Source organism: Centropristis striata, chromosome 3 (assembly GCF_030273125.1).
Source record: "Centropristis striata isolate RG_2023a ecotype Rhode Island chromosome 3, C.striata_1.0, whole genome shotgun sequence".
In the NCBI taxonomy this organism is placed as follows: domain Eukaryota; kingdom Metazoa; phylum Chordata; class Actinopteri; order Perciformes; family Serranidae; genus Centropristis; species Centropristis striata.
Genome location: NC_081519.1, coordinates 27774503 through 27791068, shown reverse-complemented (window position 1 = coordinate 27791068; position 16566 = coordinate 27774503). Strand labels below are relative to the sequence as shown.

General features: G+C 39.1%; 1 protein-coding gene across 5 annotated transcripts; it reads left to right on the top strand.

Annotated features, from left to right (window-relative positions):
- The first annotated feature begins 3883 nt into the window (after positions 1 to 3883).
- rem1 (RAS (RAD and GEM)-like GTP-binding 1) lies at positions 3884 to 13991 on the top strand. Of its 5 annotated transcripts, none has more exons than XM_059329515.1 (7): positions 3884 to 3951; positions 5133 to 5277; positions 6787 to 6903; positions 8404 to 8813; positions 10892 to 10974; positions 11448 to 11655; positions 12537 to 13991. In XM_059329515.1, exons 4-7 carry the CDS (start codon positions 8438 to 8440, stop codon positions 12812 to 12814), a joined length of 945 nt encoding a protein of 314 aa, XP_059185498.1. In that variant the 5' UTR covers positions 3884 to 3951; positions 5133 to 5277; positions 6787 to 6903; positions 8404 to 8437; the 3' UTR covers positions 12815 to 13991. The 5 variants fall into 5 exon arrangements, with proteins under 5 accessions (XP_059185498.1, XP_059185500.1, XP_059185499.1 ...); XM_059329517.1 differs by having other exon boundaries at positions 3939 to 3951; positions 5137 to 5277; XM_059329516.1 differs by lacking the exon at positions 3884 to 3951 and adding an exon at positions 4028 to 4286.
- The last annotated feature ends 2575 nt before the right edge of the window (positions 13992 to 16566 follow it).

Here is a 16566-nt window from a genome sequence, read left to right as displayed (position 1 = left end):
AGACGGCTGCTCCAGAGATGGACAAGCTAGGCTTTGCTAGTCTTATCTGCAAAGTAATCACTTTACGGCGGGGAGTGAGGCAGAGGGATCTTTTATTGCTGCTGCTGACCACCAGCCTGCTCTGTGACTCATTTTCTGTAACCAATGTAGCATGACAGTGTCGTAGAATTACAGAGACTGTATCCCAAATCGGACACCGTTCTTTACTGAATCCCAAATCGGACACATCTGCTATGTCGCACTGTCCTGTTTTCATGGTCATTTCGAATAAGATCGCCACCACCAGTGTAGGTATAATTGATTTATACATATTTAACAATCTACGTGTGAAATTTAATTTCTGTACATGGAGATTTACATGTCTAATTACAATACGAAAGTAACTCTGATGAGAGAAAGCAGTAAGAATGCTATTAAAATTGATATTAAAAGTACATCCTTATTTTTATTGTACTGTATTCTATTGGGACAGGAGTACAGTCCAGGTGTGTTAATAACTATGGTTGATAACGGTGATATTTATTTGGCAGCCCCATTGTTTTACAGCGAGAAGATCTAAGTGTCTGATTTTGAATACAGTTAGCACACTACTAATTCACCGGCGTTAGCGTCCTTTAGCCGACTCTGGTAAACCTGAGCCTAACGTCCACGGTTAAAACTACATACAGTCTGAAAGATAAGAAGCTAGACTTTAGTTTCACACCATTTAAATAATTGGAAGCATGACACGATCATTTATATTATTAGTTTATGTAAAATTTTGATGGAATCTTAGCCGAACGGTGTCCGATTTGGGATACAGTTACGCTAGCAAGCTAACGTCATTGTATAACCAGCTTTGGGCTAATATTCAAAATTTTTCATTAACTAAGAATATAAATAATCATGTTATGTTTCCAATTAATGAAGTGGTGTGAAACTAGAGTCTAACTTCTTATCTTTCAAACCATATGTCGTTTTAACCATGACATACTCTTCTATATCCTCACTGTACAACAACATTTAGTTTTTTGCTTTGTTTAGTTTACTTTTTTCTCTCCCTAAACAGATGTAGTGTTGTTCGGATACCGGTGTGACAATGAACTCTGAGCTCTTCTTTGTGTCCCTGGTGGTTCTGCTACTGGTCCTGCTGGTCCTATTAGTTCTCTACTGGACCCTGAGACACAGCAGAAGCAGGTAACAACAAATAGCTATTTTACTTTAAATTTGACCAAATTAAGGTCAAAGGTCTAAATTAAGACCATGAACTTATCAGGAAAATGTTTACTGAAGTAATTAATCAAGTGGGAAGTAGGATAGTTTTCTCATTCACTTCTACACAACTATTACCAATTATAATGGTGGCCAAAATGTAGTTAGTTACTTGGTAAAAATAATTTTAAAAGATACTTTTATGTATATTTTTTTAGCTATCTAAACCTTTAATAGCTATAAAATAAGAACCAGCTTGAAAATGATTCCACAGTCCTCAGGGTAATTTTCCCATTCACTTCTATACAACAATTGAGCTTCTTTTTGCAACCGGTGGAGTCGCCCCCTGCTGGTAATTAGAAAAAAATGCAGATTGAAAGTGGCTTTACTTTTCAGACCCGGTTTCCGCTTTTACATAGGTTTGAAAATGCACTTAAAAAAGATGTGTTTCTCAGCCCTGCAGGCCTGAATGTGTGTTCCTCCAGAGTTTTACAGTATCTCTCTGGGTTCTGACTCCTCAGAAACTTCACAGAGCTAAAGATCTCAGCAGAACGACCGGAACGTGTCTTGACCATCAGAACTGAGCCAGATCATGCCCGCGAGTTGCTGGACCACCTGCTGGACCGAGTCTTTCTCCAGGTGGAAACCAGACCAGCCGAATCTGGAGGGGAACTCAGAATAGAAACTGAAGTAGAACTTGGAAGACAGCGTGGAGCAGATTCTGGATCAGATGAAGAGGTTTCAACAGCAGCTTCTCTTCCCAGCAGAATAGGTAGGTGTTATTGAACAAAACCATCTTTTATGCAGACTGAAAATAATATCACGCCCCCCCCTAAAAAAAAGAGAAAGAATGAGTGAAATCTGACGTTGCGGCACCAAAAATAACTAAAACTTCAGTTTCACGCCCTGAGAGCGGCAGATGAAATTTGTGTCTGTTGAATAAAAGACTGTCTAAAAGAGTCTGGTGCAAGAAAGAAACTGAAAGGAGTTAAAATGCAATTTAAAGTTTGCCCACAATGAATAAAATTGTGGTGTTGGTTGTATTAAAGCATTGAAAGTAGATGAAGTATCAAGTGAAAGAGAAACATTAAAAGCAGTCTAGGCATCAGGTAAAATTTGAAAAAAATGTGCTGATAATGCAGGACAGAAAAAAAATCTGATCTGTTGAATTAAATTTGTTTAAGGCATTTGACATTATTTATGTTTAATCTGTAATCAAACCTGTAGTTTTTTTTGTTGTTGTTTTTTTTTTAACTTTTAATGAGTTTAAATTCCTCCTCTTTCTTTTTGAAACTCTGAAATATCAATTCAAGTCAGAGCCAGCAGGTGGAGCTGTTGGTTCTGACTGAATTGATATTACTGAGTATTTAGAGCTCTGGCATCTGAACTATTTGTTTTATGTAACTGTGACTGAAGCTTAATGCAGATTTGTTTCTTTCCTGCAGCAGTGAAAACTCTTCATAACAAACTGTGGAAATGGATCACTGTTGCAACTCCTCCTGCAGGTGAGGAAAAAAGTCTGCATGGATGAAAACTGTCATTCTCTTTAGATAAATCAATTCACAGTATAAGTACAATTTCCCTTGTTTCTGTTTATGTCCCTCACTCCAGCCACTCCTCCTACTCCTCCTCCTGCTAATCAGGATCAAACCAACGACCTCTGCCCTCAGCCGTCTGAAGCATCCCAGCATTCCTCACTGTCCTCTCTGGGTGCCTTCTGCAGTTCATCCTGGGATGAGAAGCAACAGGATGAGACACAATTTTAGAGGGAAATAAAGGAATGAACTCTAGGATAAGGTGCTTTTATTTTGATATGAATCATATTAATGGAAGTGTAACAGGACAAAAACAAAGCTATGTATCTGGAGAAAATATTTTGTTTTATAAAATGAGCAAAGAAGCCATCAGCTGAACGTCAGTGACACAGTCAGTAATATCGGTCCGCCTGCAGAGGGAGTGGTGGAGCTGCTGCTGGAGCTGGAGGCAGCTGGTGGGACGTGACAGAGGGTTGGTGTTTAGTGATTGGCCTCTGTGCCTGTAGCTGTAAGGAACTGTATGATTGGATGAGGTGATGGCAAGCTGTCGGGAAACCCCTCCTCTTAAATTTTAAACTTTTAAACTGAGGGGGTGGATAAAATCTAAACATCTGTGATGTATTGAGTTTCGGCAAGAGAGACTTACACCGACACAAAGGAAGTGATGTGTGTTTCTCTAGCCTATAATCTAATTTTCCATGTCAGCTCATGCCACAAAAAAAACAAAGGGGAACTGTGGGAGTATGAAAAATTAAGAATTTCTGGTAAATCCAAAAATAAAATGTTGACTTTTTGAGTCTTTCATAATGACTTTAAATCCAAATAATGCTATACTAACTCAATATTTTTGACTGAATGTCACATAATCGTTGGATACTAGATTTCTATGAGGGCTTCCTGAAATAAAGTGGTACTACAGCAATGAAGTATAAAGTTGGAGGATTCACCAGAGTCAGAAGAAGTTAGTCGTTAGTCCTTGATATGGATCAAGCTCCAAAAACACTAAGTCTCATTGGATCATCCTAGCTGGTATAAAAAAACACAATAACATGTTCCTTCAGTTTGAAATTATACAAGCTATTTTCTCAGACTTGACAAAGCTTCAGAGGCTGACATGGCCTGAATGTGTAAAATAAGTGAAATGATAATAATATTCCAAGCTATAGGATTAACAAGCAGCAACTATCAGGAGAAGGAAGACACTAACCCAATCAAACCTACTAATGTAAGTCAGCATGGATATTTTTACAACCATTTTTCTATGCAATGCCATTGAAAAAACTGAAAAACTATACAAAACATGTAGAAACTATTGCTTTGTATTTAATGTGGGTGTTTTTTCCCCATTCATTTCAATGCAGCTTAATTCCAGCTAGTTATACGATATCTTTGTCAGTTGGTCCATCATTTAGCTAGATAAATTTGCTGCTTGTTCTTCACAGCCGATTTTTAACATTACCTTAAAATTATTAAGCACTCAAACATTTGTTGTTTTCAAATGTCCGTAATTTGGGGCTTAAACTGGTACTTCAACTGCTGAAACTGAATCTTTGTCAGTTGGTAATGTTAGCTAACGTTTCGTAAAATGGCGATTCATCAGCTGATAATAGTTGTTGTTGTTTTTATTTTTTTATCACTTACTCTGATCAGTACCTATGGCTATGCTATATAGATAGTTAGTAAGCTGGTCCTTTGTCAGTCAGCTAATCTAGTATTGTTTTCAGGTAGTTTTTGGTGTATGCTATCTGGGAGTAAATCATTTTTCAGCTTGCTAACTAAACTGGTAAACGGTTCAGCTTACAGTTAGTTAAACAGTTTTTTAAATATTATCAGTTACTTCTATCATCACCTAACTATAACTAGTTAGCTAGATAACATCTTTTTCAGTTAGTGCTTTATTAGCTAGCTAGTAAGTTAATTGTTTTTTTATCAGCTTGCTAACTTGGTAAACTGTTGGTTCAGGTATAGTTAGTTGTTAAACTGGCTTTTTTTTTTTAACAGTTACTCCCATAATAAGTTAGCTATCTAGTAAACTGGTATCTTTTTCAGTTAGTCTTTTATTAGCTAGCTGTTAATAAACTGCCCTTTCTTAGCTCACTAGTAAACTGGTATCTTTCAGTAAGTTCTTATTGGCTTGCTAGTTGGTAAAATGATGATTAATTTGCTAGCTAGTAAACTTTTTTTTTGTTAGTCCCTCATCAGCTAGCTAGTTCTTAAACTGGTCCTTCTTCAGTTGGCCAGTAAACTAGAAGCGCTGTCAGTTAGAACGTTTTCAGTTAGTTGGTAAAGTGGTGATTCATCTGTTAGCTAGTGTAGGCAATTTATGTCATGGAGGATTGTCTGCTCGTCACTCTTACAGCTGTTTGTTCCCTCTTCTCTTGGAGGCAATTAACAATTTACAAACAGGTAGCACACTCCCCCTTATGCTGCGTTCGATTGCACTCGGAACTCGGAAAGATCCGACCTCCGAGTCGGAAAAGTGCAATAGAACAGCCCTTGAACTCGGGATTCCGACTCGGGAATTCGGGTAGGATCCAGCACACCTTGAGAGGTAAACAGTCACTTTTATCTCGTGTTGTTTAAATTAGCATTTGTGTTACTAAAAGTCTAGGATTACTTTGTAGTGGTATTTGCACTCCCACTCTGCTAATTAAAGAGTTTGTGTGAGCACAGTAGGGACGAAAAAGCACACAGTAAAAGTGTAAAAAAAAAATTATACTTTTTCCCATAATTAAACTACATTAGTCTCTCTTAGGTAGCTGATGTACTTCCCCAGAATAATTTTAAATGCTCGAAAGACATCCAAACAAACATCAATTTGCTGTGGCCGGCCATGTTTTCAAGGTTGAGCAATGAAACGCATTTACCTCGGAAAGATCCAAGTTGGAAATTCCGACTTCTGAGTTCTGAGTGCAATAGAATACCAATAAGCTAGCTAATGTTATGCTAACTTAATGCTAACAAAACATTGGCTAATTGAGTAATTTTTCTACCCGTCTAGCAAATTGAATCACATATCATTAGTCTACCTTTATGTGTATATATATTGGATTTTGTGTCTTGTCTTTAGTTTGAGTTTGGTAGTCCTTCTTGACACATGACACACCTAAAGTGGCACACTCACTTTTGATGACGAGTTAGTAACTTCTCAGCTAGCTAGTAAACTAGCAAATACTTTTTGGCATTCATGCATAACACATAGCATGGTACTGCTTTGGAAATGGCTATGGATGGCTCCATCTTTAGTCTTTAATCATTTTAATGTCTCACAATAGTAAGAGTTTTGATTATTATTTGACGTGTTTGTTAGTAATTTTTTTAAGGGACAAGTTGGATCACATATCATTAGTCTACCTTTATGTGTGTGTGTGTGTGTGTGTGTGTGTGTGTGTGTATATACACAGTTGGCATTAGTTAGCAGTTAGTATTTACATTAGCAACAAGTTGATTGAAATTTACCGTCCATCATTTATTGGACCTGCTGTAATATAAAAGTAAGTAAAAGGCTAATAAATTGAATTTTGTATGGCCAGTCATTTATCTGACAGCTAGTTTGGAAACTTTTTATTCATTAGCCATCTGGTGTTCAGTATCTCTTCAAACAGTTTAGTGTATAAAAGAAGCATCTTTAATTGTGTTGCTTTGAAGTAAGTGAACAAACTGAATATTTAAAGTTTTATCCAGTCCATTGTGTTTTCCATTTTATGTTGGTGACTTTGAATCCCCCAGATGGAGTTCAACTGTTATCATGTAATGTTTTATATGTAAACTTCTGTATCCTGACTGAACTGTTTCATGAAGCCAAACTGTCAAACAGGAAGTGACCAAAATGTTCCCTAAACCAACTGCTCACCCTCCACACTGATAAAACAACACACACACACACACACACACACATGCTCCTCGGTTATCTGCTTCTCCTCTGCTGTCGCTCTGACACACACACACACACACACACACACACACACACACACACACACACACACACACAGGGGGAGGTAGATAACTCTGTGATTCCACTGCTGAATTTTTAACGCTGTTGTGGAACTTTTTTTTCCAGGCGGGTTACTGTGGCACCAGGGTACTGTTACACTGACAGAGACAGAGAGACGGGGTTCAGTTCAGTTCTGTTGTTTACTGAGGCTGGACGGACACAGGACTGTTCATGGGGTGTACGGTAAGTTCATCTATCTATCTACTGCATGTTATTTTCTGCTGATATCTTTATTAATTCATTTTTTCAGATGCCCCTTGCAAAAAAAACATGAAAATTATGTTTTAACAATGTCCAAATATCCAAAAACCAAATTATATCAGTACATTTTTTTTGAGATCTTTTATGTGCACAAACATAATCACAGGCTGAATTTTTATATTGGCACATTTTTTTACTTTTGACACATGATAACATTCACTTAATATTGGTTAACAAAGGAAATGACCTTTTTACAAGTAAAGCACCTGATGTAGATCATTACTTCTTTTTAACTTATGGACTAACATTCACTCACTGTATGACATTTTAATTTAGATGTGAGACTTGGAGTTTGTTGTTCTGTTGTAATTGAATGTGAAAAACATAATTAAAATAAATTTACTTGTTGAAAAGTAATTTTGCAAGATTTTTAAGCTGCTACTATTCACCCAAAAATAAGTTACAGTAACTAGTTCACTAACTAACCTAACCTGGTCTCACCAGCCTTCACTATCACTGCCTGTACTTGGCACCTTATAATTCCTGAATTATTTATTGTAGGAGGTTTGTTTGTGTGTCCGTGCTCTCTTATGCATACTAGAGGTCCTCATGAGTCCGTTTGGTTTCTCGTAACCAGGATTCAAGCTGGGACTCAAGTTCCAAATCAGTTTTATTCTTTTTTTTAAGTTGAATCATATCTGTACAGTTTATTTAACTGATGCTGGTCCGGGTCTCTGCTATATGTAAGAAACCTACAACAGTTGTTTTGTAAGTAATGTATGCAATAATGTGAGAACTAGCATAAAATCACACTAAACCCCTGTCTAATCCAACTAACAGTAACTTCATAACGCATTACTAAGCATGCTCACTGTCATCATAAATGTATAGGGAGGTAGTCTGTAACAGGAAATGTTCTCTAAATGTAAATATTGGGGGAAAAAAGTGTCCTCCTCTATCATCAGTCTCTCTTATCTTCACAACGTTTTCCATGAAAACTCTTAAGAGGGAAGGACTTTTACCTGCTCGGAAGGGTTTATTCTCATGTAAACAATAATGATAATACGCATTTCGTATCCTGGTATTCCTGTTCTGTCTGATGCTTTTTTTGTGTTAAAGAATTCACAGTGAACAAAACTTTTCGTCACAAAATATATGTGGTGAAATGCGTTCTAGACCAACTTGGCAAATGTCTTAAATGTTTTTTTATTTATTATCACTGACTCAGTCCTAACTCAACTTGTATTTAGCACTGACCACTTGTGATCCGATCATCTGATCACTTGTGATTCCCAAGACGCATTTTAAAACCAAGTGTAAACAGGGTCTTATCTTACTGTAGATTGGACAGGGGGAGGGACTTCAGCTTTCTATGCCAAAGAAATGCTCTGTGGTCATTTTGATGCCAATAAAAAGAACTGTCAACAATCTTAAAGCCGATATTGAACAGGACTTTATTCTGAAACCTGTCTCTTCCCTCAGGTCTGTCCTGTCCCGATGCCGTTACCATAAAAACATGACCCTGAACACCCAGAGAGAGAAGGAGCCCCTGCGGCGGCGAGGCAGCACGCCGATTCCTCCCGCCCACTTCTACCAGCACCCGTCCTGGACTCGAGACCTCCAGGACCCTCGACTCCCCGGCAGCACCCAGCCGGACCCGGAGCAGCCGAGCCCCGAACGCAGCCACCCTCCTCTGGGACAGTCGGCATCCTACCACCCTGGAGACAAGTCCCTCCACTATCGCGCCCAGTGGAGTTCAGACTCGGAGGACGACTCGCAGAGCGACTCGGACTGTGTTTACAGAGTGGTGTTGCTAGGCGACCATGGCGTCGGAAAGACCAGCCTGGCAGGAATCTTTGCCGGGATAACAGAGAAAGACGAGCAACCTGGAGGTGAGATGTTCTGTTTGGTTGTCTGAAAGTTTATAAAGTTAAACTGTTTTCTCTTTAAACCAATATTTTATAGTTTGGAAAGAATGGTTATAAACTAGAAAGAAGTTGATCTCGGTTATAGTTATAAAACCCACCTTTTCTTAGTTATTGGATGTTTTGCTGCCACAGACTTCCTTGGTCTGTAAGCTCATGGTGGCAAATGCTGTAAAACAGTTTATCAGAGTTAGAGAGTCTTTGTTTGCTTTACAAATATTGCTTTTATAAGAGTGGGCTGTAGGGAATATGCTATCTGGGAGTTTTTTTAAGGTGCTGGAAAATGGAAAAATGTCTAGCCGGCTAACTTAGCTTAGCATAAAGACTAGAAACAGCTGGCTCAGCTTTATCCAAATGCAACAAAATCCACATAACCTTAAAGGGCCGTCCACACCAAGAATGACATAACAAGTACAAATATGACTATAACTGTATTGTCTTAAAAACTAAAGTGGATGACGGACTCCACACCGCTAATTGTTTTAATTGACAGATCTGTTGAATCTTCTGTTTACCACAGGTGTGCTTAAAAGTTTGGATAATAAGTAATTTAGCATGAAAAAAGGATAAAAAAAATATGAAATGCCCCAAGAAGTCTAAGTTGATCAAGCCCAAATATGACTGATAAGATATCATTGGGATAATATTGTTTATCAGTGTGGATGCTCACATTGTTACTGTTATAAGTATCGTTCTTGGTTCTTGGCTGTAAAGCGTCTTTGCGAACCCTGAAAACGCTCTTTACACTTTTTGTAAGGATTAAACTATCAAGATACAGCATGCTGATCAGTGAACTTTAGATGTGGTTCTTGTAACTTCTACAGACTGTGACCTCTACCGCTTGCAGATTTCGACAACAAATGTTGACAACAACAACTTTATGGAAGTGACGGAGTGAAACAATTGAGAACGTCATGTTTTATTGTTGTGTTGTAGCTTTTATACTCTTCAGCAGCTCAGTGCTCAGTTTTCTGTCTCTGAATTTGCTCTGACATCACGACCTTGACTGACCCGACATCATTGATCGGCTCCTGTGTCACGTGTTGATTGGCCTGAGGCCCTGATTGACAGCCAGTATTGATCCAATGATAGTATGACATGCTGTGAGGGGGCAGAGCCTGTCTGCTGACAGTTTTCAGGTTCACTGAGCTCCACGTGTTCTTACAGTCTCTTTAGTTTTACAGGTTGTAATTGTCCTGTTTACTTCAAGTTATTAACTGTGTTGCCATCACAATGTTGCTGTTTAGCTTTGTATGATCACAGATATAAGGGGCAGTTGTGATTTGTTGTTGATAGTCTGGGTTCTCCCTGAGAAATACTATCCACTAGGGAGTTCCTCTGAGAATTACGTACCTACAAGGGCTCTTTTCTGTTTTAATTTGGACCGCCAATAGGAACGCGTAAGCTGTCCGGCGGTTGACAAGTCAAAATCATAATGTTTTTTCCCTGTTGCACTTATGTTCAGTAATGCCTGGACTTCACTGTCTCTCAATCTGTCCGGAGGATTGTGCTGAGACTATAAGGTTTTAAAAATGGCTGTTGCCAGTGCTGCGTCAGCTGCGTTCAATCAATCTGCGTACACTTACATCACTCACAATTCCTCTTCTGCTGGACGAGTGTCTACTAGGAAATAGAAGCTGAAAAAACTTCTCAAAAAGGGGATTCTAAGAACTACAATAGTTCACCGCAGTATGGACGCAATAAAAAAGGGTCCGAAAATGGTTCATGTTTTTTATTAGATGTTCACCACCACTTTGGTCCAGACTGAAATGTCTCCACAACTATTGGATAGATTACCATGAATTTGTAAAAATAACTCTGGTGATCCTGTGACTTTTAATGTAGCGCCATTATCATGTTTTAATGTGCCTAATACTGATTTATGACAGAAAAACTGCAAAACCATCAACATCATCAGTGAGTGTTTAGTGCCAGATAACAATTGTTTGTATTCTAAGCATGTTAGCATGCTGAAGTTAGCATTTAGCTCAGAGAGCTGCAGATAATAATGTTGTTTATTGTTTTTGTTTCTTGTTTTGTTACAGTGGACACATACGAGCGAACACTGACAGTAGATGGAGAGGAAACCACGCTCATCGTAATGGACACCTGGGAGAATGACAAACTGGTACAGTGTGTGTGTGTTGATGTGTGTGTGTTTGTGTGTGTACTAGAAGTTTGTAACCAACAGAGTGAGGACACTTTTAGGAAGTGAGGACATTTGGAAAGGGACGATGATGTACTGATGATGAACTTAAGCTTGTTTTGTTAAGATCAGGAGGTAATATTTGTTTTTTTTCAATTGGATAAACTTGATGCAAAGACACGTTTTACAGAATACTCTTTATAAAACCAGAAATCTTTTACTGTCAAGTTAGGTGGAAGTTTTATAAGGATAATTCGAAGTCTGGAAGATGCAGGCTGTTTATTTTCAGGGAAGTTAAAGGTGTAGTATGTAAAATTTCTGCATTAAAATGTCTAAAAAATTAAAGGACACACTCAATGTTTTATGTTCGCATTCAGCATTCAAGAGCTACAAGTTAATACTTGAGATGTTTCTTTATCTCTCCATTTCTGTGTCCGTGTCTCTCGTCCTGTCAGGAGGAGGACGACGACTCCTCTCAGGACAACTGTCTGAAGGTTGGGAGTGCTTACGTCATCGTCTACTCCGTCACAGACCGCTCCAGCTTCGACGCGGCGGCTGAGCTCCGTATTACGTTGCGACGCACCCGACAGGCTGAAAACCTTCCCATCATCCTCGTGGGCAACAAGAGCGACCTGGTGCGGTCCAGAGAAGTCGCTGTGGAAGGTGAGGGCCAAAGGTCACAGGGAGTGGATACCAAACATACCAAGCGGCAACCTCCAAGTCTGACAGTGAGGCAAACCAGGAAGTGCCTTAAGCTGCATTATACTGAATATTCCAGCAGGGGGCGCTGACAGTGGCTGCAAAAAGCATTTGGGTCCATTCATTTCAATACAAAATGAGAAAACTTCTCACTTGATCTATTACCTCAGAATTTTTTTAAGACTACACTATGGTCTCTAACCCCATTTAGAAGAAAGTAGAAGATAAAGAATCGTATGATTTGGGGCATGGCTACCTTTGATTGACAGGTCACTAACAAGGCAAACATCATCAGAAGAGAAGCAGAAAAATGCGTATCCACGGCAACGTGTCAATAAAGTTATGTTTATGTATATATATATATATATATATATATATATATATTTAAAGGACGTTTACCGGTGTGGTCTCATAACTTTGACCCTTTCACACTGTATTTTCACTTAATGACAGTTTATTTGAGCATTTTGTTGATTAAAAATATCTTCACCTCCATCAGCGTTTGGTTGGACTAACAGACACTCCAAGGAGTCGCTGTTCATTATTTCAGGTCAGTAACAAATATTTAGTTTTTATTTTTTCTAGCCAAAACTAACATCCCAGTTATTGCTCCAGTTAATGCAAACAGCAGCAGCTTCTCTCAGTCAGGGTGCCAGTGTAGAGAGGCGTGTAGTCAGTGTTGTCAGATCCCTCTCGCTCCTCCGCAGTCCAAATGTGGTCTGTTCCCCGTTTCCGATGGAGACAATGGCGACGAGTGCAAAGCTGAACTCGATGCCTATTGTACATACGCGTATCTATATCTGTTATGATAATATATTCTCCGCCTGTGTGTCTTTGTTTCCCAGAGGGCCGAGCGTGTGCCGTGGTGTTTGACTGCAAGTTCATCGAGACGTCGGCGTCTTTGCAGCACAATGTGACCGAGCTGTTCGAGGGCGTGATCCGACAGATCCGCCTCCGTCGGGATGGCAGTGAGGCCGTCCAGCGCCGACGCTCTATCTACAAGCGCAAAGAGAGCCTCACCCAGAAGGCCCGGCGCTTCCTGGACCGACTGGTGGCTCGCAACAACCAGCGCATGGCGGTCAAAGTGCGCTCCAAGAGCTGCCACGACCTCGCCGTCCTCTGAAAAAACACCTAGAGCATCGGTTCATATGTTCTGTAGCTCGTTGAAGTTCCCTCTGGTTGTCATGTTGTGGACGATGGCGTCTGCAGTGATTCTCACCTTCAGCGAGTCGACAAAAGAGATGATCAGCAGCGAACGGAGTCAGCTGACAGTTTCGAATGCAGCTCGTTTTCCTGTTTGACCATTTGGGCTCATCATTTTTCTGACTTATCTTCAAAATGACTTAAAAAAACTGACTGTGAAGGACCATCACTGTCGGGTTAAAGGTTGGATGACTGTCTGTGTATGTGTGACAGGTGACTGTTCAGGATGTCCTGTAGTTTCCACTGTGTCCTCTGTGCTGTTTTCTTGAGGTTTCAATTGTTTTCAGTTCAACACTGTGCAGAATAAAGTCTTAAAGGAACAGTTCTCTCAAAATCATGATATTCAGACGATCACTAGAGGATGAACTTTTTTTAGGATTCCTGTGACTCCTGCTGGATTCCTGAGGGATGGGATTAAATTTTACTGTTTATCATGGGACAGGAATATAGGTCAGTTTTTAATAGACTCCAGCCCCACAAAAGTATAAGAAACAGGGATCTAGCCATAGACTGTATAAATAATGGACATAGTCACTGTGACGTCACCCATTTGTTTGTGGCCCTGGGGTGCTGGTGAACTGAGGTGTTAGTTTGGCTAGCAAAAAACAAAAACAAAATGTATGTAACTTACCTCAGAAAAATTAACAGCTACTCCTTGGAGTGTCTGTTAGTCCAACCAAATGCTGAACAAGACATTTTTAATGAAAAAAACATTCAAATAAACTGTCATTAAGTGAAAACACAGTGAAAGGGTCAAAGTTATGAGATTGAACCGCTAAACGGCCTTTAAAAAAAAAAAATATATATATATATATATATATATGTAACTTTTTCTGCTTCTCTCCTGATGACGGCTCGCCTTGTTTGTGACCTGTCAATCAAAGGTAGCCACGCCCCAAATCACACGATTCTTTATCTTCTGTTTTCTTCTAAATGGGGCCATTATTTACGCTATTAATATCAAATTGTCTCGAAGATTTTTTAGCAGCGATTGAGACCATACTGTTGTTTAAAAAAAAAATCTAAGGTAAAAAAATCAAGTGAGAACTTTTGTCATTTTGTAATGAAATGAATGGACCTAAATACTTCTGCAGCTGCCGTTAGTGCCCCCTCCTGGAAGAATGCAGCTTAAGGCACTTCCTGGTTTGCCTCCCTGCTCAGACCCGGAGGTTGCCGCTTGTATCTAGCAGATGACCCTCGTTAGTAAAAGTATAGGGACCCCTGGTCATTGTGTTTTTTATGTTTTTGTGCCTTTTAGTGAAGGCATTTTTGGTCTCCTCACAGGGACGATCCTCTAACGACTGTCACTATAAATAGAGATTTCATTTTTTTTCTTTGATTAATTTAATTTATTTTACTTTTATGTTATTATTTTTGCTTGTATTATTTAAAAATGACTGCTCTTTAAACTTGTCCCCCAAAAAAGTGATTGTCCAATTATAGCTTGGTACCTGTTAGTATATAAGGCAGGTCCTCTGGTGGATTTAAGATTTTTTTGGCCAAAAAGAGGCTGTACAACACATTGGGCTCCAGTATTGTGCAGGTTAGCAATTTAACAAGAGTCAAGACAGTTTATGCTCTCTACAAATGTGTAACCACCAGTATAAAGATTTGACAAAACAGTGTATTTATCTGATCTGACATTAGCTGTTAAAATGTTAACACATCCAATTATCTGCTCTTACAAAGCACTGTACTAACCTTCAAGCCAAGAGTTTGAATATTTTTACCTAACTACAGTATTTTGACATCTGAAAAAGCCCAGTTCAAGACTATAACATACACTGTGTGGGAAGAAGTTTAGACTAAAAGTTAACTAGCAGCTTTCGTTATTTCAGCAGATAAGATAAGCAGTTTTTCATAATTTTTCTTACTTTTAAATTCTTCATATTAGTTCTTTTAGTATGTTATTCAATGTAATAATTACTGATCAAAGCGTTGTCATCTGTGTCTTGTTTTTTAGTTTCTCTCTGAAGGAGCTGCAGGGATCAAACCTCTCTCCTCTTCACATAAACACACTCTCAGGTCTCGAACCCCCGGGCCTCCTGGATGTTTACCGTTGCTGGGGTGATGCGTGGTCCGTTAGCCACAGTTGAAGAAGAGGCAGTTTTTACTCAGCAGCCGTCATGACGTAAGGGTCACAGGCTGACACCTCTGTGAGGATGAGAAAAAACAGGTGGAGCGTTCGGCTAATGGATGGGACCGTGCCTTAAAATGGGACTTTTGTGCCCTGAGTTTAGCCTCTCAGGCTGCATTCAAACTCTGTTGAGTTATCAATCCAAATGTTGGACTCGGTATTCATGGAAGTTACATTTATGAGACTATAGCCACGCTTGCAGATTTGTGAGTCTGTATTTGTGGTACTTTGAGCTGACATGCTGATCTTAAGTGCAACTTTAAGCCTTAATATACATTAGTTAAATAAAAATGTACCACCCTCACAGCTATCTTGAAGGGAAAAATTTGGTATTCAGGTCAAATCTGTTTTTTTGTACCAGGCTGTAATAGGTTTATTTCTGCTGTAAAGTTGGGCATTTTAACATGGAGGTCTATGAGGATTGACTCGGTTGTGGAGCCAGCCCCAAGTGGCCAGTCGAGGAACTGCAGTTTTTTTAATTGGCTTCACATTTCATCTCAGGAGGTCCTCGTTTGTTTATATAAAGTTATAGGTTATAATGTTTACCATGTTGACAATATTATTGGCGACATACTAAGCTTTGCTAATTAGCATCTTTAATCATCCTGATGGGCGAATGAATCTCTGTTTTACATGTCATAACAGTATTTCACTCAAAGCCTTAAATGTGAACCCGCTTGAGGCGTTAAAAGGAAAAGAACTGAGATCACTAAAGTCGTTTTTTTTAATGTATTTGCTTTATTTTTTATATATTTTCTCAGAAGTAGACAGAATCTGAGCTGCTGTGAAACGACAACAAACTGGTTTAAATCAGCCGCAGTTTATCTGGAAACCACATCAGGCAGACTGGTTGTCCCAGTTTTTTACTGATCCAATATCCTATCTGTTTATTGATCGGGCATTTGGTGACACACACACACACACACACACACATACACACACACACACACACACACTCTGTGGTTGCACCACAGGGACAGTAGATGGAGGGGGAGTGTTTAACATTGATTTGATGAGGGTAATGGAAAAAATGCATGACTCTGCTCAACCCGGATGACACACACACACACACACACACACATAGTGATGTGTAAACATCCTCTGAGTGGAGGAGGACCAGAGGCTCAGATCTGTGAGTTCAGCTCCCTCCTGAATCAGTTAAGAATAGAAACATCAGAAAATCTTACTCAGTGTTTCCTCTCTGAGGTGTAAAAGCTGCCGAGAAGTTCTGATAATAAGGCAGATGATGCAGATTTGTACAATACCTGATTAGTCCAAACATAATCCCTTTTGCTCATGCATTCAATACATTTGACACCAAAGTCATAATTATGTTCATACGCAACACAACAATATGGATATTGCACGATATAGTCTTATATAAGTATAATATTAGCAGTGTTTCCACTACAGATCACTGAATGCATGTCTGGAAATGTAATTCGTAATATTTTCTATTAGATTAATCTAATTAATTATCATATTCTTCATCTTTGTCATAGTCTTGTATCTTCAAGCCAAAAACAAATTCCTGA

What these genes read in the sequence shown, in the direction of transcription:
- rem1 (XM_059329518.1), top strand. Translation starts at nt 8,294, where the DNA reads ATGCCAAAGAAATGCTCTGTGGTCATTTTGATGCCAATAAAAAGAACT. An exon ending in GAAAGACGAGCAACCTGGAG is followed by an intron (nt 8,814 to 10,891) that starts GTGAGATGTTCT and finishes GTTTTGTTACAG; the next exon opens with TGGACACATACGAGCGAACA. An exon ending in CCTGGGAGAATGACAAACTG is followed by an intron (nt 10,975 to 11,447) that starts GTACAGTGTGTG and finishes TCGTCCTGTCAG; the next exon opens with GAGGAGGACGACGACTCCTC.